At 37.8% G+C, this 21,352-nt stretch overlaps 1 protein-coding gene across 10 annotated transcripts in view; it reads right to left on the minus strand.

Annotated features, from left to right (window-relative positions):
• TENM2 (teneurin transmembrane protein 2) overlaps positions 1 to 21,352 on the minus strand; it is a 1,471,143-nt gene that overhangs the window by 69,198 nt on the left and 1,380,593 nt on the right. For 9 of the 10 annotated variants that reach the window (XM_085236691.1, XM_085236690.1, XM_085236688.1 and 6 more), the window contains 3 exons: positions 10,978 to 11,172; positions 5,580 to 5,780; positions 3,940 to 4,152 (listed from right to left, as the gene is read on the minus strand). In XM_085236691.1, coding sequence (XP_085092817.1) covers positions 3,940 to 4,152; positions 5,580 to 5,780; positions 10,978 to 11,172 — 609 coding nt within the window. The remainder of the gene's footprint in view (positions 1 to 3,939; positions 4,153 to 5,579; positions 5,781 to 10,977; positions 11,173 to 21,352) is intronic. The other variant, XM_085236695.1, reaches the window with a different exon arrangement.

Below are 21,352 nucleotides of genomic sequence, written 5' to 3' on the forward strand. Positions count from 1 at the left end.
CTTAATAGCAGATGTATTTCATGCATATGAATTACAGATAAAATTACACTTTAAAAATGATATTTTTATCTGCTTCTCAAGATCTCCTTACATATCACATTGTTCTCAGTCTACAGTTCTGACAGTTTACATAGAGAACACCCTCACAGTAGAGTAAAAACAATAGTTCTACACATTCAAGTATTATTTTCAGTGAAAGTAACAGAACGGTTTCATAACAGCATGCTTCAGCAACACGCAGATGCTTCAAGGAAAAGATAAATCCTTCATCTTAAAATTCTGGCATGAAATTGGTTCAAGATTTAGCAACTGCTGTGTCTTAGTCTTTTGCTTTGTTAGTGGTTTTCCAATAATCTTTTCCTCATCTAGATTACCTCTATTATTTAGTTATAACTTCCTCCATAATTGCAATCACTGAATAGTAATCACTTAATAAAGATATCCTGACAGGTCTATTTTTGCACTTGGAAAAGATTCATTTTCTTTATCATCACTCCAGTAAGCAATTTTTCTTCCTAACTGAAGTAGCCAAGTGAAATGTAGAGTCTGGAGCACAGTTCTGCTCTGCTACAGCCAGCACTTCAGTAAGACCAGGCACCAATCCTTTCATTTTTTTATTATTTGGATATGGATTCTTCAAAATCTGTGTGACATGGAATTTGTGCTGACTGGTTTTTATATCTAACTCCATTGATACACATAAGGTGAAGGCTGCCTTGCACAGCTTGTTACCAGTGAGCTGAGAGTGCAGACATTTTTTCCTATAATGCAGTTAATGCAGAGACAAACTACATTCTTGTTTAAAGCTCGTGAGAGGGTATATGAGCTTAGATACTCAATGCTGAAAAGCCAACCTACACATATAGTAGACTGGTTTTAAAAGACTGACTGTATATTAGATAGAACAAAATAACCTGACAAACTTGGATACCTGCAGGTTGCTATAACGATTTCTTTTCCACTGTGATGGGGATATAGAATGAGAAACCGCTAAAGAAACACAAAGAGAATAAAACAAAGTTTGGTTTACATATAGAAACCTCTTTTTCCTCACAAAGTAGACTGATTTATCCTGAGCAGACTTGGCTTAAGCCACTAAAACCAAAGCAAGCTTTTCTCCTGACTTGAAAGGATTTCAGACGGGGTCTAGCATAAATGAACGTTCAGACCAAATTAACTCTCTTACAGGAATCCCAGTTTTCTGCTTGAAGACTGTGTAGGGAATGCGTATCGTGAAGTTCCTGGAGACTGAACACAGCTATTAAAGAACTGAAGCTGTGCAGAGGGAAGAGAAAGATTCAGCCTTTGCTCATATGCCTTCTGCGTCTGGCCTGGTCTTGCTTCCTTTTTGGACAGACAGACTTGTGGGGTTTGCAAGGTACCTTCCAGACAGGACTAAGAGAATGGCTCTGAATTAAAAAACCATTAATTAACAATCCTGAATATAATTGTTTAAGGCAGACATTCCCTAGCTAGTAATTCTGATCTCAGCATTTCAATTGAAAGCTTAACCCATAAAGGGAGCAAATGAAGTTAGAATGAGTTCCTGTAAAATTTAAGTATGTTTTAGCTATTCACACAAATGTTTAAAGAACACTGAGCAACTCGTTCTTGGTTCCCAGGACCAATCTATTCTAAAAGGACCAACTGTCCACTGGTAACTCCTAGTGTTTTCCTCACAGTCACTAACAAAGCTTACTTTTATCACCCTTACCTTCCACGCTCTCTCCTTTTGAGCCCCATATAACCAGCCTCTGTGTTAAAAGCAAAGCAGAGAAAACAAACTGATGGGATAAAGCTGTGATGCTTTCCTCAGCTGACTTCCATTTCTAGCATCACGCTTTGTTGCTTTTGTCAATGGTCTGACAGTCAGGGAATGTCTCATTAATACAGCCTTGTCACAACAACATCTATCTGTCCACATGTAGCACACAGCTTATGACTGCACAAATTTAAATGTATGATAAATGGAAGGGCAAACCTAATTTTTTTTTTTTTTTTTTTTTTTTTTTTTTTTGCCCAAGGTCTAATCTTTACTGCAGGCAGACCCACATTAAATTTAAAAGAAACTTTTCTGATACATACCAAACAAAAAGAGCTTACACTTATTTACTTTAATCACTTCAACAGTATTGGCCTTCCTCTCAAAAGAAAAATAATATGGAAAATATTTATTTCACAGCTTTGAAAATTAAACGAAAAATCTCACTTCAGAATTCACTTGTCCAGCTTGTAATTTTTTGAATTCTTTCATGATATCAGTACAAGGCATCTTTTTGTGTGCACAGTAATGAAGACTTGAAATACACTAATTATCTCTAAACAGGCATGATTCTAAAAAATTATTAAAAAAAAAAAAGGGCAAAGAAGCAACTTTTAGAATAAGCAATTATTACACAACTTAATGCAAAAATATTTATCAAGTAGGCATTTTGTACTCAATATTAAAACAAAACGCCTGGATTAATCTAGCAGAGAGATGTTGACACGATGGAAGTCAGAAAGCAGTTGTGAATAAACACTCTGCATCTTTGCTGGTGACAAAATGTTCAATCACAAAAGCTTTGACTTCAATCATATTGGTGTAGTGCGGTGGAAGCATGCAGCACCACAAAGTCGGAGATATGCCCTAAAAATATGTTTTTTTTTTTTACCAATAAGCATATTCTTTTGCTTTCCAACTCATGTATGCATCTGAAATGGTTTGTATATTCAAGGAGAAATCAGAGGGGAATGAAAAAGAAAAACAGCTTGAGGGATGCAATAATCTCACCATACTTTCAATTAAAGAAATAGCAATTCACTTGTAATAGGACTGTCCCATTAGGGTCCCTTATTGCCATGAAAATCTCAATTGACCTACTCCTTTTCCCTGGTAAATTCATCACTTCAAGAAGACCTTGGTTCTTGACTCACCAGGTTTTTATTTAAGGTAGACCTCATCATTCTCTATAATTTTTTGAGAGAAAAATACACTTGCCTGAAACTCACACAGTTCCAGTTCATATTTGGATACTCTTACTCCACATAATTTTGCTTATAGTTCTCAAACAAGATTTGACCACTTAGATCTTCCCATTTTCAACTACAATACAGGGAAAATAACATTTTTTTCCTTCCCCTCCCTCCCCACCCCTACAGTAATTTGATAATATTGTCCAAATACCCCGCCTGACTGCTCGTAGGGACAAAATAAAGAACATCATTTAGGAACAATTAATTGCTCTTCAAAATAAGATTTCAAGTGCTGTAATTGAAGGGATAGCACATCATTACTTTGTGTAAGTATAACCTTTTTGAACTTCCCAGGCTGACACATCACAGCTGAGATGCAATCGTGTTAGTCACAGCACTCTGCATGGTGCCAACACTGCGCTGAGCAACACACTATTAGGAAAGGGTACAGCAGCATGCTGCACTACTTGTCAGGCCCCCCCATGCTGTGATTGTCTATATGCAAACACCATGCCCACTGTCACAGCACAACACAGGGAAATGCTAGGGAGCTATTTCTGTAGCACCAGGAGCACTTATTCCTCCACCGCTTGACCCCTGCTCTGTGTGGAGATGGTGGTGGTGTGTTTCAGATGTGATGTATAATAGCAGGAAAGCACTGATGCATCAGACCAGGAAATTAAAAAAGATGCCATTCACACAAAGGAATGTTTAGTTAAGTTTGAAAAGTTTGGCTCAAAGGACACCGTGATGGACCATTTGTTACATCTTTACTTACTAATGTTCGTTTGCTGTGGATTTTTTCCCCCCCAAACCAGCTTGTTATTTATTTTCAATGCTTCTAAGAGCTCATCTGCATTTCGCCCAACGCACTTGGAGCCCAAGATAATATTGGAAAGCATTAGGGTCCTTAAAGGAACAGCCTATCACAGTACACCACAGTAACTATGTTTCTACGATTTATGAAAAGAAAGCAATATGTGCCTGTTTCGGTGCCTGTCGTTTGCCTACCAATGGTGCAGTGCTCCCCATTCCAGCCCTCTCTGCATTCACATTTCCCATCTTTACAAGTTCCGTGCTCTGTACAACGGGGATGACACACACGCTGGTCACACGCCACTCCTGTCCACCCTTCTTCACAGCGACATGCTCCGCCAATGCACACCCCATGGGTGCCACAGTCTACAGAGCACACTTCTAGGAGAAAAAAAAAATACAGGTTATAGCTGGCTTATGTCAGAGGTAACCTAGGTCAGCAGTTGAGCAGAACAGGCACCCTTTTGCTGAAAGCAGACCTCTTCGTGTGGGGATCAAAACCAGCATTAAGCATTTAACTTTGTGAAGTTAAGAAAATCATTACAAAAATCTGCTACTGTGTTCTGGACAGATCACGGTAGAGCTGCGTCATCCATTCCAATGCAGAGAATTTCTTCAACATCTTTCAGTATGGCAGAAGGGGGAACATAGATTTGCTTTACTCAAACCTGAACCTGTGCTGATTTTAACACATTTGTTTGTTAAGAACGAGACTGAAACTCACCTAAGACACATTCAGCAGAGAATAGTCACAATTCAGGGTCACAGAGACTCTCGGAGTGACTGGAAAACATACTAGCAAGTGACAGATTTGGAATCCTATTGCTGATAATGGTGGGACACACAGTACCTTGCTCCTAAATTCTCTTGCTCTCTGCCAGCAGTTGTAGAAAAGCAGAGGGTCTTTTGCCTCACGACTCATCAAAGAAATTGACAGTTTAAATTCTCATTCATGAATTTTGCTGGCTGCTGCTGTTGCATGAAGCAGAAAAAATGTATCTCGATCCTCATTTCACTGGTGGGGTATTCTGAGTCATTAATTTTAAGAAATAACTGAATAAATGTGAAAGCTGTAAATATTATTTTGAGAGACAATTGCATCTCAAGAATCAGCTCACAATATAAATGCAAAATTCCAAGTATTTTTCCCCACAAATAGAACATTTGCTGTCACGTCAAAGCTGTTCTTTTTTCCCCTTAGCTACTTCTGTTAGAATAAACACCTTTACAATATTCAGTCAACTGCAGCACTGAAGAGGATGAATTTTTCAGCTTACACTTCTGTTCTTGCTTTTTAGAGTGCCTTTTGCCCTAAAACTAATTGTTTAAATATTCAGTGTACAACTGAAAATTGAAAAATACCCCCTATTTAGGGGATCTTGCTGTTTTGTGATATATTTTCGTAAGTGGGTAGCATTGTGATGTGCCATAAAGCAAGCGCCAAAAATAGAGTATTTTCAAATATTATGAACGTATCTGTGAATCTCTGCAATGGAAGTTTTCAGTCAGAGTGAGGAAAGAGATATGAAGCAGTTAAGTGACTTTCTCAGTTCAGAAGAAAGTCAGTATCTGAAGGAAATATGGGCTCCTAACCCACACCCCCACCCCGAGCTGTCAGTCCCAAATTAAGGATTCACATAAAATAATCTGAAATGTATGCATGCTTCTTTCCAACACAGTCCAGAACAGGACCAAGCCTGTTCCTAAGACAATTTTGTAAATTATTTGCATTTCAAATTTGCCTCTGATATTAACATTTTGCCAGAATAGGAGCACTGATGCAAAATCACAATAAATAGTTTTCTTACCAACGGAGCAGTCAGGACCCATCCAGTTGGGATCACAGCTACACAGACCGGTGTCAGACAGGTATGTGCCATGCCCACTGCACTGGTCTGGGCACTGGGCTCTGGGAAGCTCACAGTTTATTCCACCCCAGCCTGGGCTGCAGAGACATTCTCCATTCACACAGACTCCGTGATTGGAGCATGTTGGATCTAAGCAATCAACTAAATAAGAAAAGAAAAAGAAGGCACACAAAGGTCACTTCCCACAATATCATGTATGGAAAAAAGGTAGATGGACACTTTGAAGATCTTAACAGAGCAGCAAAATAAAACAAATCAGTATGATTCTTCATGTCCTATAAGTACCTGGTCCGAGAACAGAGAAGTGTGAAGGAATCTGTGTTTTGCATTAGGTCCATCTGAAATAGGGAGAGACTGAAAAATGAACTCTTACTGCATGAACTCCGTGGTGAAAAAGCACGAAGGCTCAAAATTAAAAGCTACATACACACAGTGAGAGTTCCATACGTAAGCCTTAAAAGGGGACATTACTTCTTATATGCACTCTGGTTCTAATGAGTTAAACAGTATTCTGAATAATAAAATAAATTAAAAAAACCAAACAAATGACAACAACCAACAGATGAAATGCAATATCTTCATCTGTACTACTATTACTGCCATTCAAATGCTGGACATCTGCGAGGATGATACTGTGATATTTCATTTGGGTACCTAGAAGTCAAATTATCTGTGGCTTTCAGCTTCTTTTAGACTCGTACACCAGGAATTCTATTCCTACTCCACTATGGCAGTGAGACTGACAAGACCCAGTTACTTCAACCTACATTCTAACCAGCAGACAATTCTTAGGTAAATAAAAAAACACAGATGTAGATACAGATTTCATCTCTTCTCCATCCGGAAACAACAGAAGAAGCAAGTAAAAACAGATACGATGGAAAGGCATCCATAAAATGTCTTTTGCCATTTTAGCCCTGATAAATAAAAGGAATGTTACGACCTTTCTTTCAAATAAACTCCATCAGTAACATTATGGTTTTCCAAATTTCCATCTCATATCATGAATTTGTGTATGTGTACTATGCTCTCCTGCAAACAGCAGCAGTGAGGCTTTACCAGCTGCCTCTTGCTGGGGAATTGAGGGCCAAGGTCAAACTTATGCCCTAAATAAAATGAATTCACCTCATGACTAGTATATATCAGCTCACAGGAGAAGAACCAAGAATGATTGGCATTCTCTCTTGCAGCTCTACGAAGATCTCAGTTTATAATGAAAGTGATTTATCTCTCATCTTTTCCAAATTGATCCTTCTAAATTAAGGCAGAGACATTTTCACTTTAACTTATGTGAACAATACTTGATCTCTTAAATCTCAACTTTTCTATAAACAGACATGTCAAATTATTTTATGAAGTTACAGAACATTTAAAGTAAGTATATAGATTAGATACAACTCAGGATTGAAGCAGGCACGTTCAGATATACAATAATGTGAGTTATCAGAATAACTCACCTTAGATTTTAATTCAGATTACAGTAGCACAGAAATTGCTGTAACGTTTCTTACAAGATTTTCACAGTAACAATGACCCCAGTGTGGTGACTTCTGCTAAGATTTAGGGTTCAGTTAATTGGATATGAAAATATTACTGTGCAATTTAGTGTAAACATAAACAATGATTGTTCAGAAAAAAAATTGTCAGAGAAAAACGATAAATTACTAATTGTTCTAAAATAACCAGAATGCTTTCTCTGCACCGTTAGTGTGCCTTGGTGCTGAACAAAACCAGAAGCTCCAAAGAATACGCCTTTCATGACACTTCTGTTGAACCAGACATGCAAAAAATCTTGTCCAAAAAATAAAGAAACAGAAGAAAAAATTAGGTCAATTTACCTTATGGGTGAAGGTCATGTTTTCCCCTAAATGTATTATTTTTTTTTTAAGGTGATATTTTAATGTGAAATTTAAATGGGTAATGTGTGTAGCCTTCTGTTGTGCGTTGCAGCACAGCTGGGAACATGAGGAAATACTGACGAGTACCAATGTATGCCCCTTTTAGAAATGTACCTCCTTCCTTCTCAATTGCTGATGAAAGCAATGCGGAACAAAAACTTATCCTTCTACATCAATGCACTGTCTTTCCTCTTTGCAAAATTACTGTATGCTTTCAGCTGAGCTTTATTAACTCAGAATAAGCCTACCAATTCCCCCAAATCCCAGCCCCATCATTTTACAGAATAACAACTCATGTGAACCCTGCCAAAATGATTACCTGCAATAGAACTGCACTGGCTAATTCTGCACAGGTTCTGTCCCCAGCTCTTTAGAAGAGTTTACAATGGACTTAATAAGGAATTATAAATGGAGATTCTTTGGTGTTTAAACAAAGGACAACATGCTTTAGCAAGCCACTCTGTTAGACTTAGAATTCGTAGTCTCTTGGCAGCTCAGATCATTAGAGCTCATTTAGTATTGGGCCCTCTGTAGATTTGATAAAAAGGGTACTGAAAGCAATTTATATCCCTAAGGACGAAAAAGGAGGTCAAGGAGTTTTATGAACAATATGTACCATAAACCCCCAAAGAGCCATGAATTACACTTATGAAGTTAAATGTCATTGAAAAATGACTCGACCATGAAAGTGACAAGAAAAACACCGTTAACCTAATTTGTCAATTTGACTTGTCTCCCCACATACCAGATTGAATGAAACCTGGCAAATATGCCCCTTCGTTTTGTGTGCAAATTTGTTAATAGAACAACAGTGTTTATGCTGCAAAAACTGTGCATCAAAAATATTGATTTTAGTGCCACTTTCATTTCAGGTAAATTGTTTGAACAGTAAGACCATGATGAATATCAGAAATAAAAAGTGAACTGGAAGAAGAAAAATGCTGACCCATTTGTTCTAATTCAGTATCCTCGCTGGAAAATGGAGGATGAACCAACCTTCACTATTCTTTCTGAAAACTCAAATCAGTAGAGATTTCATATTAGAATATAATACAGATATATTTATTTGTATCGTTCTACCATTAATTCAAACAGAAAGTTTAAATGTGAGCAGATGATTACTTGCAACTGGAGAGACTTCGTTTCAGATCCTTTTCCCAGAGCTCATGAATTAATAGGAGAAATATGTAAAGAAGTAATGGATTTTTACAGAAGAAATGTTGGTTGTTCTTTATATATTTGTAAATTAATTTATTGAGTTATTTATTGCTCAATGATGTATGCAAAAGGTTATTCTAACCTTTTCTATCATGTTATCGGCACTTCCAAGTTTGCAGTTAATGCCTCTTTGCCTTTGTAATCCATTTATCTGTTAGAATCCTTATCCTTTGAAGCACTGGTGATTAAATAATCTATATCCTTTCCCCTCACATATTAATGTATCTCCCCAACACTGTTGACTGAAAATTTTGCAGCGTTTCCAGCTCTGAAAGGTGTTAACATTAACCCCTTTGCAGCTATACATGCACTAGCTTGTTCTATAAACTTATCTGGAATTGCTGATGTATTTGGTTTACCCACTTCAAACGTTCACAGTAGGATAAGCTGAATTAAGCACTAAAAAAACTTACTTCTCTTACAGGAGCGTTAGGGGATTCGAGATGTCTAGCTCAAATACAGAACAAGCATTCTACACAATTGAAAGTAAAGAGAGCATCTGGAAATTATAATATAAATGGGTGAGGAACTGCTTACAAGGTAAAATTTATGGAATTAAATGAAAGAAAGATCAATTTAAGCCATGTACCATAGTCTCTCTAATATTATTAACTCTAATATAACAATGAAGAACATGATGAAATTCATATAACTTAATTAGACTGAGCAAACAATTGCAGTTTGTGCCAGAGAGGTTCTGCATTCCTAGGGGATAGACTGGATGTTGCAGGGTGTGCTACACGGTCTTTTCCATGTCCAGTGTCCATGAGAACACTGCTTACAGCAAGGTAATTCAGACCATCTTAAATTTTTTCCCAGAATCATACACTCAGAGTGAACTGCAAACTGTCAAATCTAGCATTCAAAAAGGACATTGCAGAATTTTCTGGATGTTGCATAAACTGTAAAAAAAAAAGAAATGGAAAATCCACTGATTTCAGTTGAGTTCTGAATTAGAGCTACAGTGTTGTGAAAAATTCCTGGAAAGAGATGACAAGAAAGAACTGAAGAAATTATTGCAGTTTTGGCAGTGCCACCAGTGAGAATCACAGCTTATTTTTGCTCCTAGCAAAATAACTTCACACAGACTAATGCAGTCTTGTCCTAAAGCTGATGACTGCAGTCCACATCCAAAGAAGTCCCTTAGTGGTTTAGGTCCCTATAGATCCTCCCTTCCTCCCTCCATCTGTTCCTCCCTTCCTCCCTTCTTTTTATTTTAATGGGAGAAATAGGTGTTTGGTGAGATAAACATAGATGCATATGTAGTGTACAGGGCTGCATTCCACACAGAATACTCCTTAGAGGCCCTTCAGTTCTAAACCCATGCAGCTCCAGTCCTGTCACCTTTGTCTTCAAACTGCTCCTCCTTTTGGAGGATTAATAAACTCTGAGAAGTCATAAAATTGCTTGAAATATTACTCTCTGAGGACATGCCAAGATATGCAGAACTGTCTATCTAGCAGTCCTCTGAAGAGTTGAATTGCCTTCTAAAACTATAGCAATGCATTTTAAAAAGAACAGGAGCCTGACTTACACAGTGCATTCTAACGGCACCCACTGTGAATAAAACCAACACCAAGCTCAATCTATGACCACATTTTCAATGGGTCATTTTGTTACATTTGCTCACCCTGCATGCACAAAGAACTGGACACTTCCAACATGAAAATCTTTTCTGCACTTCAAAGGTAGTTGCTGTTTTCGTGTGCCAGCTACCTTTCTTTAGTCCCATGAGACTGCAGTTAATAGGAGTAATTTGTGCTGGGTGACGTCTGTATGCAACACGGACACCCAAGTCTTTCCAGACTGTCACATCAACTTCTGTCTTAAAAGTGATTTATCTCTTTGCTTTGTGTGGAGCTGCAGTTATACAATTTTCCCTACTACTACTCATTTTTACTCTGCATTTCAAATCTAAATTGTTCAATAAATATAACCCATAAGAAAAGATTTATCTTCTGTCTTCAGAAAAGGAATTATTCAGGTTTACCTGTGGCAGACATTCTTAGCACCACGTAACAGTGTATATAAAAATCAGAACTTTAATTTAAGCTTTCATAGATCCGTACAATCGTGATGGACTACATTCCTACCTCTCTTTCACAATATCTGCTACAGCAGTTTTACATTTAGAATGTTATTGTCCTTTCCCTTCTTTTCTAAGAGCTCCAAAACCAGAAAAAAATCTCACAATGCAGAAAGATAATGTGGCCCAGCATTACCTTCTTCACAGTTTTCTCCTTTATAGCCAACGGAACAGACACAGTTCCCTTCGATGCAGGAACCATGACCTCCACACGAGGGATCAATACACTGGCTGATGGGTACATCACATTCCGGACCTTTCCAGCCACTGTAGCATAAGCAGGTTCCTTTAGAGTATTGACCATTGCCACTGCACAGCACTGGGCAAGCAGCTGGAAAATTGAACAAAAGAAAAAACAGCACATGAGGTCAGGAAAGTATTCCTGTAAAAGTGCATTAAAAATCCACTATTAAATAGTTATAAATATACACAAGTATCTTAACTATCTGGAAAAATCTAAGCCAATTTGTAGTACTTCAGCTCTTTGCAAAGAAACTATTTGAATACTTCTTAACAAAGCATGCATATATTGGGCATTCTGAGAGTACAGCTACTATTCTTTACAATCTATCCATCATGGCTGGGATAAGTAATGAGGCAATGTGAACAGACCTGATTCTGACATCATTCCGCATGGTAACATCCAGTTTTCACAGTCGGCAGAACACAATCCCCAGAACACGTCAGTATATAGCATCTTTTTCCCTTCACAACATTTTTTAATTTAGTGTTCCAAAATTTCTATGACCCTATGACTTGTTTTTCCCACATAAGGATCTTGAACACAGAAGTAACACAAGCTTTCATTTTTATCTACAACAAATGCACGCTGCCACCAATATAACTGCCTAATCTTAACCCATATCCCAGAGTGAATGTTTCTTCCCTGGGTGTATTGGCAAGAAATCACCATTAGCTCCTATCCCTTCCTGTTGTATTATTAAAGGGATAAGAATTTCTGAGCAAATATTAAGGATTCATTATGCAAATGAACTGCAACCTAGGAATAATAAAAGTGGTCAGCAGATCTTGGATACCAAACATTGGACATATGCAGAACAATGGAAAGAATTAAGTAGTTTATTAAAACAAGTAATCCATAAAAGTTACACTAAGGCATTTTTACACATCTATAAGCCTATGACTTTCATGCAAACATGGCAGACTGTGAACTTACATGCCTGCCAAACACAACATATGGTCCCCAGCCAGAGAAATGGAAAAAATAACAAAGAAGTAAAAGAAAATAGAACTAATGAAGTGTATCTTTGATAAGAGGTGCACTTTTACACTCTTCTTTGATAAAGTCTAAAAAGTATATCCCCATCTTTTCAACGTTCAAAGCAATCAGAAACTAATGGCTACCTCTACAGTACCAAAAATATACTCCAAAGCTACTATTAATCATTAAAAGGTCTTACTGTCCCTCTTGCTTCTATTATCTCGTTAACCTGAATGATCAAGAAGAACCAAGTAATTGATTTACTACAAAGAAACATGTAATTGTCCTGTTGTATGACTTCTCCACTGTTCAGCAACCCTTATTAATCTCAGCTGTCCACTGATCTGCTGCAAATACACGTTTGAGAAGGGATTATTTTCAAGAATTTTCTTCTTTGAAACAGAAAAAAATAATTAGACAAACATATATTCACATTTTTAACCTTGGATTTCAGTTAAATTTGGAGTTCTGAAAATCATTTCATTTAGGACTATAAGTTGACTGGCCATATGTCACTTGTATAGCACTTTTTAATCTAATTTCTTTCTACAAGAAAATAACAATAAAATCAATAAGTTGAGGTTGGATGTTTTGCTTTCCCTTCACTGTCTTAGTTGCCATATGATTAATCCTTTGGTAGAAATAGCAACACCATTACTCTGAGTCTTTTCAATTTTGTTTAATTTTTTTCTCCTTCACTCCAAAATTGAGTACAAATAAAATATAATTTTCAGTAGCAGTTTTCAGATTTCAAAGGTGATATTTGCTTATAAGTTCTTTACTGTGTTTTATGAAACTTTATGCTATGCTTTCTACTTCTGCTTTTTGCAGTCGGTTTCAGAATTATGCCTACTGAACGATCTGGATTAAAATGCAATGCAGGCAAGCATCCATCATGTCCATGCTGCACTCTTGAGTCATTCTGTTTTAAAGGCTTTTTGCACGTCACCATGAAACATCCTTCCACAATATACATTTAACCAGAAGCACTTTGGATGCCATTCCACTTACTGTTCCTTCTGTCTTCAAGCATTACATCAGGGATTCTATCTCAGCTCCTCAGCATGCACTTACTGCTCTTCACAGCCTAGAAATGCTAACTGCAGCTATGGCAGGCCATGTAGGTGAGCCATTCAGACTGGAATCACACTAGGACCACTTCCACTGCCGTGGATTGGAAGGTGAATGATCAGAAGGCCCAAAGACCTGGAGCAATCATACTGAGTGCCAAGTCTGAGATGCCACCTTCCACACCCTGACACACTGTAGAGTCTCATCCTAACATAAAACCTGTCTGTGAAACTCACACCTTTGAGCTCCTGTACATGGTGGTTAAGCTTGCAGCCCTCCTGTTCAATTTCATTACAGAATGAAGTGCTACTGCTAGATGCATGTTCTTTATATGCTTCCAAGCCATTGAAGAGACTTGATGTTATTCACGACTGCTCAGTGTAGCTTCTCCAACTACATTGGGACATGACTGCACATCTTGCTTTTGTCTATCAGTCTCAACAACAGAAAAGATGTCTGTTCTGCAAACCTCTCCTCTGGAGTCAAAATTAAAATAAAGACAGTAAGCCTATTTGAGCAAATTGCCTGCAAGAGGGACTAAGAAGAAATAAATATCCATCATTAGAAATCAAATGAACAAAACAAAACCAAAAAAACCCACCACCACACAATTTAGATGGGACCCATCTAGACCTAGCTACAGTAACGTGCCAGCCATCTGCTGTAAGACTGCTTCTTTCCCTGTCTTGCACCTAAATCTAAGTAATCATTTGGCAATTGTGGTCCACTTGGAGAAACATATATCTGTTTTTTGGAATATGCCTATGGGAGGGCCATTTTCATCTCCCACTTTTGATCTAGATTTGCAGGGTTCAACTTCTGGGACACCAGAGATTTTACGGCTGGCATAGCAGAAGAAGGATTACCAGATGGTGCTGGGCTGCAGAGTAAAGAGCTCCTCCAACAGTAGTTTTTTTTTTTTTTTTTTTTCTTTTTCAGTGTTCCCTTGCCCTATTCTGGAGCTTTAGGAATCTAAGTGAAGCTGAAAGCCATGTCGTAGCTTTTTGTTTCTCTCTTTGTGCTTCTATCAGGTCAGAGGGTTCGCAAGACTATTTAGTCCTTGGCAAAGCTTCTCTATTACTTCAAAAGCAACCTGTCTTCAGTGATCTACAGTTGAGGGATGCAATGCGAGGATGTTAGTGACATAAGAACTAACTTTGCACAAATGAAAGAATCTGTCATTTAATCTTAGGAATTAAATAGAGTTAAGATTTAAGAAAAATGTAAGCAAGAATGCAAGCAAGAGTGGGTAGTAAGAAGCTGTTTTGTCACTGCTGTAATAAACAGCTCTTCACTAATGCTTCTGCTCTCAGTTTATTGGTTGACTTAAGTGAGGAACAGAGAATCAAGCTGCTTCTGTAAAAAACAATACCAGGCAGTCTAAAAAGAGTTCTGTTAGCCTTAATTGCTAGGTCATATTGTTGAAGAGTGAAATCCAGAGCACTCGATCATAATTTTCCATCAAGCTTGCCTCAATAAATGTCCAAACAACTCAAAAGTCATCTGCAGTTCTGGTTTTCTAGGAGTGCTTCTTTCCCCCATGTGCAGCAGACAGCCCCTATTCCAGCACACTCCTGGTTTCTCATATAGCATGCTGGAAGAATGTGAAGGAAGAAAAGTTTATAGAACGATCAAGTTCTGTCTCATTTCCGCAGGCAGACAACACTGCAAAAAGACAACCATCACCATCAAAAAGGGGAAAGAAGTGTTAGGAAGTACTGCAACACTCCAGTCAGATAAGCACAGAGGTGCATCCCCTGAGTCAAGCTGAAACAAGGACAACAGCTAACAACCATGAATGTAGTTTTGGTGATGTGATTCTGCCTTTTACCAATACTTGAACAAAACAGCCTGGGTTCTTAACACTGCTGTCAGCTGATTTAATTACAGATAATGGATCCCATAGGCCTTTGAGTTCTGTGGGATGCACAAATTTAAGAGCATGAATTGGACAGTGAAGACCAGCCAAAAACCTGTCTGAAAGTTCTCCCCCTCAAAGTTTTCACTGAAAATTTTGGAGTAATGATAATATTCCCTGGTGGATGAGAAAAAATGATTTGATAACAGTCCACTACATATGGACTAGGAAGGGAGATTGTTAGGGATAATGCCCAAGTTGCAGGGGATCAAAAGCCATCATTTTGTCCAGGGATATTTATTAAGTATCCCAGCTGCAGTCCATGTTCACACTCCTTTCACCCACTCCTACGGTATTCACACATACGTACTCACCAGAGTTTTCTTCAAGAGCATGACAAGAAATCAGTAAAGGATATTTGAGGAGCCAAACTCTTGGAGGTAGTTGCAGAACTTGGTTTAGTTTAAATGCTGCTTGGTGAGAGGCCTTCCCCTGATACCTGAAACTCCAAACTGGCTGTGAAGAAGCCTGGCTCGGTTCCTCCTTCTGAAGAGCAAATACTATCCTAGTGCAGAGAATTCTGTATCATTAGGACCTCGGATGTCAGTTCCATGGCAGTTTTCTTCCAGTTCCTCCTCACAATACAGGCAAATTCATATACTTGCCTTGAAAGTTATTGACTTTCTGGGCACACAATTACACAGACCTGAAAGATGTTACAAGTTGTACCTGAACTGCTTCTCTGCCCTGGACTAGGTCATAAGCAATGTCTTTATAATGATCACATTTTGCAAGCAGAGCAGCTGAGTAAATCTGCAAACACAGCATAAGAAAATTAGCTTCCTTTGTGCTATCTTCTGGCTTATTCAGAGCCCAGACAAGTTTTCAGCCACCACCATCAAGTCAAAGTTCTTTGACATCTGTTCCACAGAAATCTCTGGTGAGAAGCTCACGGCAGGTTGGTGAGGAGTGTCACTGGTCTGGGTGGACAAATGATTGTATCTTTCCAAGTGAGGTGCTGTTCAACTAAGGATTAGAAAGGTTGCATCCATAATGCTTGTAATGCTTCTTCCTACTGCAAGTTGATTCACATAAAAGATGAGGTTGACTGTATATTTACCGTGTAAGGAGTAAGGAGAACTGGGCCTGACTGTTGAAGTGTCAGTTCAAGGCTTCACTAACAGAGCACTTAAACACAATCTAAAGTCCTCTTATAATAAGTCAGTTGCTCTTTGTTTCATTGACCACTAGGAACTGAAGCCCAACGTAGAATGAACTTCTAACCAAGGATCTCAGAGTGGACATTCTGTGTGCAATCCCTCTAGAAGATAACTAACTCAGATTTTCTAATAGCTCACACTTGGACTTCCTTTTCGTGGAGATTAAGCCGTTGCAATATTATGCATGATTTTGCAAATATGTAAGAAAAACAGATCACTGTTTATCAGAGATTAATCTGAAACCAATACATTTCAAATTAGATCCAAGCTTTAGCAGAAATACAGGTAAGATAAAATCTAATGTCATCCATAACTGCCTGTTCCAAATACCTAAAAAATATCTGCAAAGTCACATTTTACAGACATGTTTCTTTTTCTGGCTTTCAACTTAGTACCCCACATGGAGCATTTCATCTAAAAACACTAACTTCTGTTCCAAGGACAAATAAGAAGAATGAGTAAGCAGGTGAAGATGTCTTTTACTGATGCTAGAGCTGAGTCCTATGACTATATATTGAAGTCTGAACTAGTTGTAGATTGTCTCCGAGAACCACAAAGAAGTTGTTTTCTTTTGCCTATGGTCAACCTCCTAAAGTTAGACCTACTTAGATATCAACAAGCTTATTTCTGAATAGCTCAAAGTCCACCAAACCATGAAAACCAAAGGAACAGCAAACACCTGAATTTTATAAAATCAGTCCAGTTGCTTAAGCTGTTAATTTTGGACAACCTGACTGAAAATGTTGGCTCTACAATTTATGTTAGTATTGTTTTAAACAAAACAGTTCTGGAACATTAAAATAATCACATACATCTCTTGTTACATAAAATATCAGCCCACGAGATATTTCTAAAAAGTAGGAGACATCAGATATGTATTTTCAGTTGTAGTTTAAAAATACACATTTTGTCTGACAACATCATCTTTCCTATTTTACCTTTAAACCTATTTTAATCAGGTAGGTGCACATGTCTTGTCTGCAGGCCTACTGCTTTTTCTGGAGTTCATTTACTGATAAGAGAATCTGAAATAACTTCTAAAACCGCCTTGTGGTTTATGATATTTCATTTTTACTCATTTATGCTATTTCCAAGCCACTTTCCTGGTATGAAGCTTTATGAAGCTCCCACACACATCAAGCTTTACCCGAAGAAAATAATTTGGGAATGGGAGCTGGAATGAATCCTGCCCATCTGTTCTGTATGCCTCACAAGCACTAAGAAAGAATGGCATTGACTGGCCTACCTGCTTTTTTGGGATTGCTAACTTCAGTCAGGCTGAAAAAGAACAGTGACAATTAGCAAGACCTAGAATATCTTGCAGCTTGCTCTAGGACAGGCGTCCAATCCACAGCACTGAACAGCTGGTAATGAGGTCCCAAAACATTGTGAACTTTTAACACAATTATGTGATTTTTAGCAGTACTTTTCATGAGTTAACTGTGCATAGCTTGAGCACAGACTGTATAGGCTACAACAGAGCACCACTGAGGGGAGGTTGTAGAGCAGTGCTGACCACGTCTCTTACCCACTGCACTGTGTGGTGTTGGATTGAAACCTGTATGTGTTACACGTTCTGTGCTTGTGCTGCTGGCAAATAAAACACCACGACTGCTAATAATAATATTTCATCTTACCTACATGGGTGAGTGCCTGTGAAGACACACATTTTTTGTTATGAAGCAGACATGTAAGATTTCCTACTTAATTAAAAATGGGGCTTGTCTTATTTTGTAAAATAATTTAAAAAGTCAACATGTTCACTGCAGAGGAAATATTCAGAATATTCTTGCAGCGCTGACAAGTCTTGTAGTTTTTAATGTCTCAAAAAGTTCACTAACTTGTGAACTTCTGATACTGATAACTTGTGGTATATTTTTAATTAGTTTTGCAATATGCATTTGATTAATATTTCACAAAAAACAAGGTTATGTTTGTGTTGTCCTTCTTTCTTCATGTTTTAATGAAAAAGATTACTTATATGTATTTACTGTCATATGTATTTTATATGAAGCCCAAGACAATTTTTCACTCAAGGCCATCCAGGCAAGCCACAAGAGTGCATACCCATGTCTGAGGACTTTCTGCTCTGCCAAGGAGAAGCTGCTTGGAAGTCAGTTGGTAGAAACTCACCCAAGAGCAGAAGAATGAACACAAAACTGTTATTGACACTATACAAGCTTCCTAAGTTGCTTCTCAAAACTGTTCGCTTTGACCACAGAAAACACGGTTTAGATGTTTCACAGTATTATTCTGTATGCTCTGTGCACCATGGCAGAAGCGGGAGGAGACGCACAGCACTTCCCAGCAGTCATGCTCTGCAGTCCCTACCTCAGTTGCCCAGATCTGAGCCTTACAATGCTCCCTTATCTAGCTCTGTCAAACTGCACATTAGTAAGCAAGAATGAGATTCACATAAGAATTTCCAGAAGGACAAAAAACCCATCAGGTGTGTCAAATCTCTGACATTCAGAAACCATTTGGGGAAAGCAGCACACGCTGACTTAAGCACTAAAGTATGGATGCTTTAATTAATCCGGGGTGAATTTAATTGCTTTAGTTAAGTGGAAATCGGGTTAAAAATGATGCAGAGCATGCTGGGGTGTGTTAAAAACATGACATATGAGTTGGATGAATCGATAAATTAAAAGCGCACAGATGTTTTAATTAAACCCAGGAAAGTTAACGAAGATCACTAGAGACTTTTAAGCCTATGATTAATTCAATTCATTTAAAATACCTGTAGAGATATGGGGATGCCTCCATTTTGAGAGTTGAAGAAGTTCTCAATCGATAAGTACTTAAAAGCTGTTCTACAAAAAAAATGGCAGGATTTTCATAGAAGTGATTGAACAGCAATAACTGTACAATGAATATTTACATTCTTCTGAACACTCAGCAAACTTTTGCCTTGACCAAAATTTATCAAAAATGTCATAGCTTTTCTCATGGCCTGCGGCATGCAACCTTCCATGTCGAAAGGACAGCACGTGGTGTATCTTCCTGTGTCACTCTGCAAAGGATCCATTTCCATTACATATTTGCTTTGGTTGCAATTATTACAAAAATCTATGCAAGAAATATGAAAGTTTCTTCCTACACTACCTAGCAAAACACGGATAATATGAACTTTTATGTGCTGAGTATCAATTTTCAGAATCACAGCATATTTTGATGTTACCCCTTTGGGATTGCCCACTTGGTCCTTGCTTTAGGAATAGAGCCTGATAATAATGCAGACAACAATGCACAGCAGAAGTAAAAATTAAGCAACTATCAGATATATCTGAACAAATTTCACAGTGGACTGAAAGGTCTGTCGCTCCATTACTACTAAGATGAAGATGGGCTTGAAGATTAACTAGCCATCAACAAAGATCCAAATCTTAGTTCTCTAAAGATATAGACGTTCTAAATGGTTGGAGATCGCTGTGTGCTCTCACTGCTAAAGCCAGAGCTAAACATAAAAAAAATAAATTCAAGTGGTACAAAGCAAACTACAAATCGGAGAGAGAGAGGAAAGAAGACATTTCAGTTCACCTGAACACTTGAAAAATCAGCAAGATGTGTCAGGCTTCAAACTGTTTTGTGGACTTTCTCTTGTCATTACTTTCTGAATTTGACACTTTGTCAACCTGTCTGTTCTGCCTCCACTATTACTGATGCCCTGCAACTATCACTATCTACACTAAAGAAAAGACTGTAGCTCTCCAAGAAGCACACTAAGATCATTTGCAAAATGGTAGAGATTAATTTTCAGCTATTCCAGTCAGGAATCTCCTTGTAAATAGGGAACCTCCTTGTAAAGACAGCTCCACTGATTAACACGGGTCTTCATATGCATAAATGCATTCAATGAAACAGGAGTTGCCATTTCTGATCAGTTTGCTATATATTCTGTAAAAAAAAAAAAAAAAAACGAAAAAAAAGAACACCAAACAAACAAAAAACCAAAACATAACCCTGCTTTTTTTTTTTTTTCCCCCTTTGGAACGAGTAACACTCTACTTTAGAGATGAGCAGTAAAGTTGACCCAATTATAAAAACAGACAGAGATAAAAACTACTTTTTACCAAGAGATGGCATTAGGTGTTGAGCTAGGCTACTGCCATAGATAAGCACGTGGCTCTTCATTTGCATGTGTGGTAACTTTGACCCTGGGAAAACTGAGGAAGAAGGAAAACTAGCTTGGATGTTTCAGTGGCCGTCTTAGTGGAAAGAAGCGAGGAGGAATCAAGAAGATGAAGCTCCAAGCTCTTGAATGGCAGCAGCAAGGAGAACCAACACATATGAAATTATGCTTCCAAACGCATGCTGTGGTTCATAACAGAGAAGCACAAACAACGTGAATAAGTCATTTCAGACATATAGAAGAAGAAATGTAAAGTGAAACTCTGAAGTAATTTTTCTTAGATTTTACGAAATTTGAAATGAAAGAACTGGTTTTATCCATACTTCTGTGGTAATAGTTTTGCTATGACTAAATAAATGTAGGATTGCACCTAAATAATGAGGTAAATAGTGTATTTAAAATCCAGATTGCTCTGGTGTCATTCTAGTTACTACTATTTGTGTTATAAAAATTACCAGAAAAGATTTTAATCATAACATGATTAATTACATAGTTCCACGTGGAGTGCAGATAAACATTTGAGATTTTGCTACATTTGAATTAGAAATACGTTCAGTTTTTAGAGAGGGCGAATGGGGATGTCAGCTACCTAAACTTCATTCTTCCCACTCAGGTAGGGACTAAATATAGGAAGAAATCTATATTACAGGTTCAAATGTAGATACAATATAGATATGAAGACACCTAAAAGTCAAGTATGCTGAAATCTGAAGCTGTGCCTCAGGGCCATGTCTGTTATTCAGAGACAGAAAGTGCATAAGGTCTCTTAACAGCTGTATTTCCATAATGTGATTTGCAAGTACTTGATCATAGCTGCTTCAATGACATTTACCATTCACAAGGACTCCAAGTTGATGCCAACATGAGTGCAAAGACAAACTCTTAAAACTTAATGAAATTAAAAAAAAAAAAATCAGTACATATCCATAGAGACAAAGTGATCTAAAAACAAAAAAATAGATTGCAACACGATTAAATAAGCTAACCAAATAAACACAAAAACAAATT

This window comes from Meleagris gallopavo, chromosome 15 (genome assembly GCF_905368555.1).
Source record: "Meleagris gallopavo chromosome 15, MGAL_WU_HG_1.1, whole genome shotgun sequence".
In the NCBI taxonomy this organism is placed as follows: Eukaryota; Metazoa; Chordata; class Aves; order Galliformes; family Phasianidae; genus Meleagris; species Meleagris gallopavo.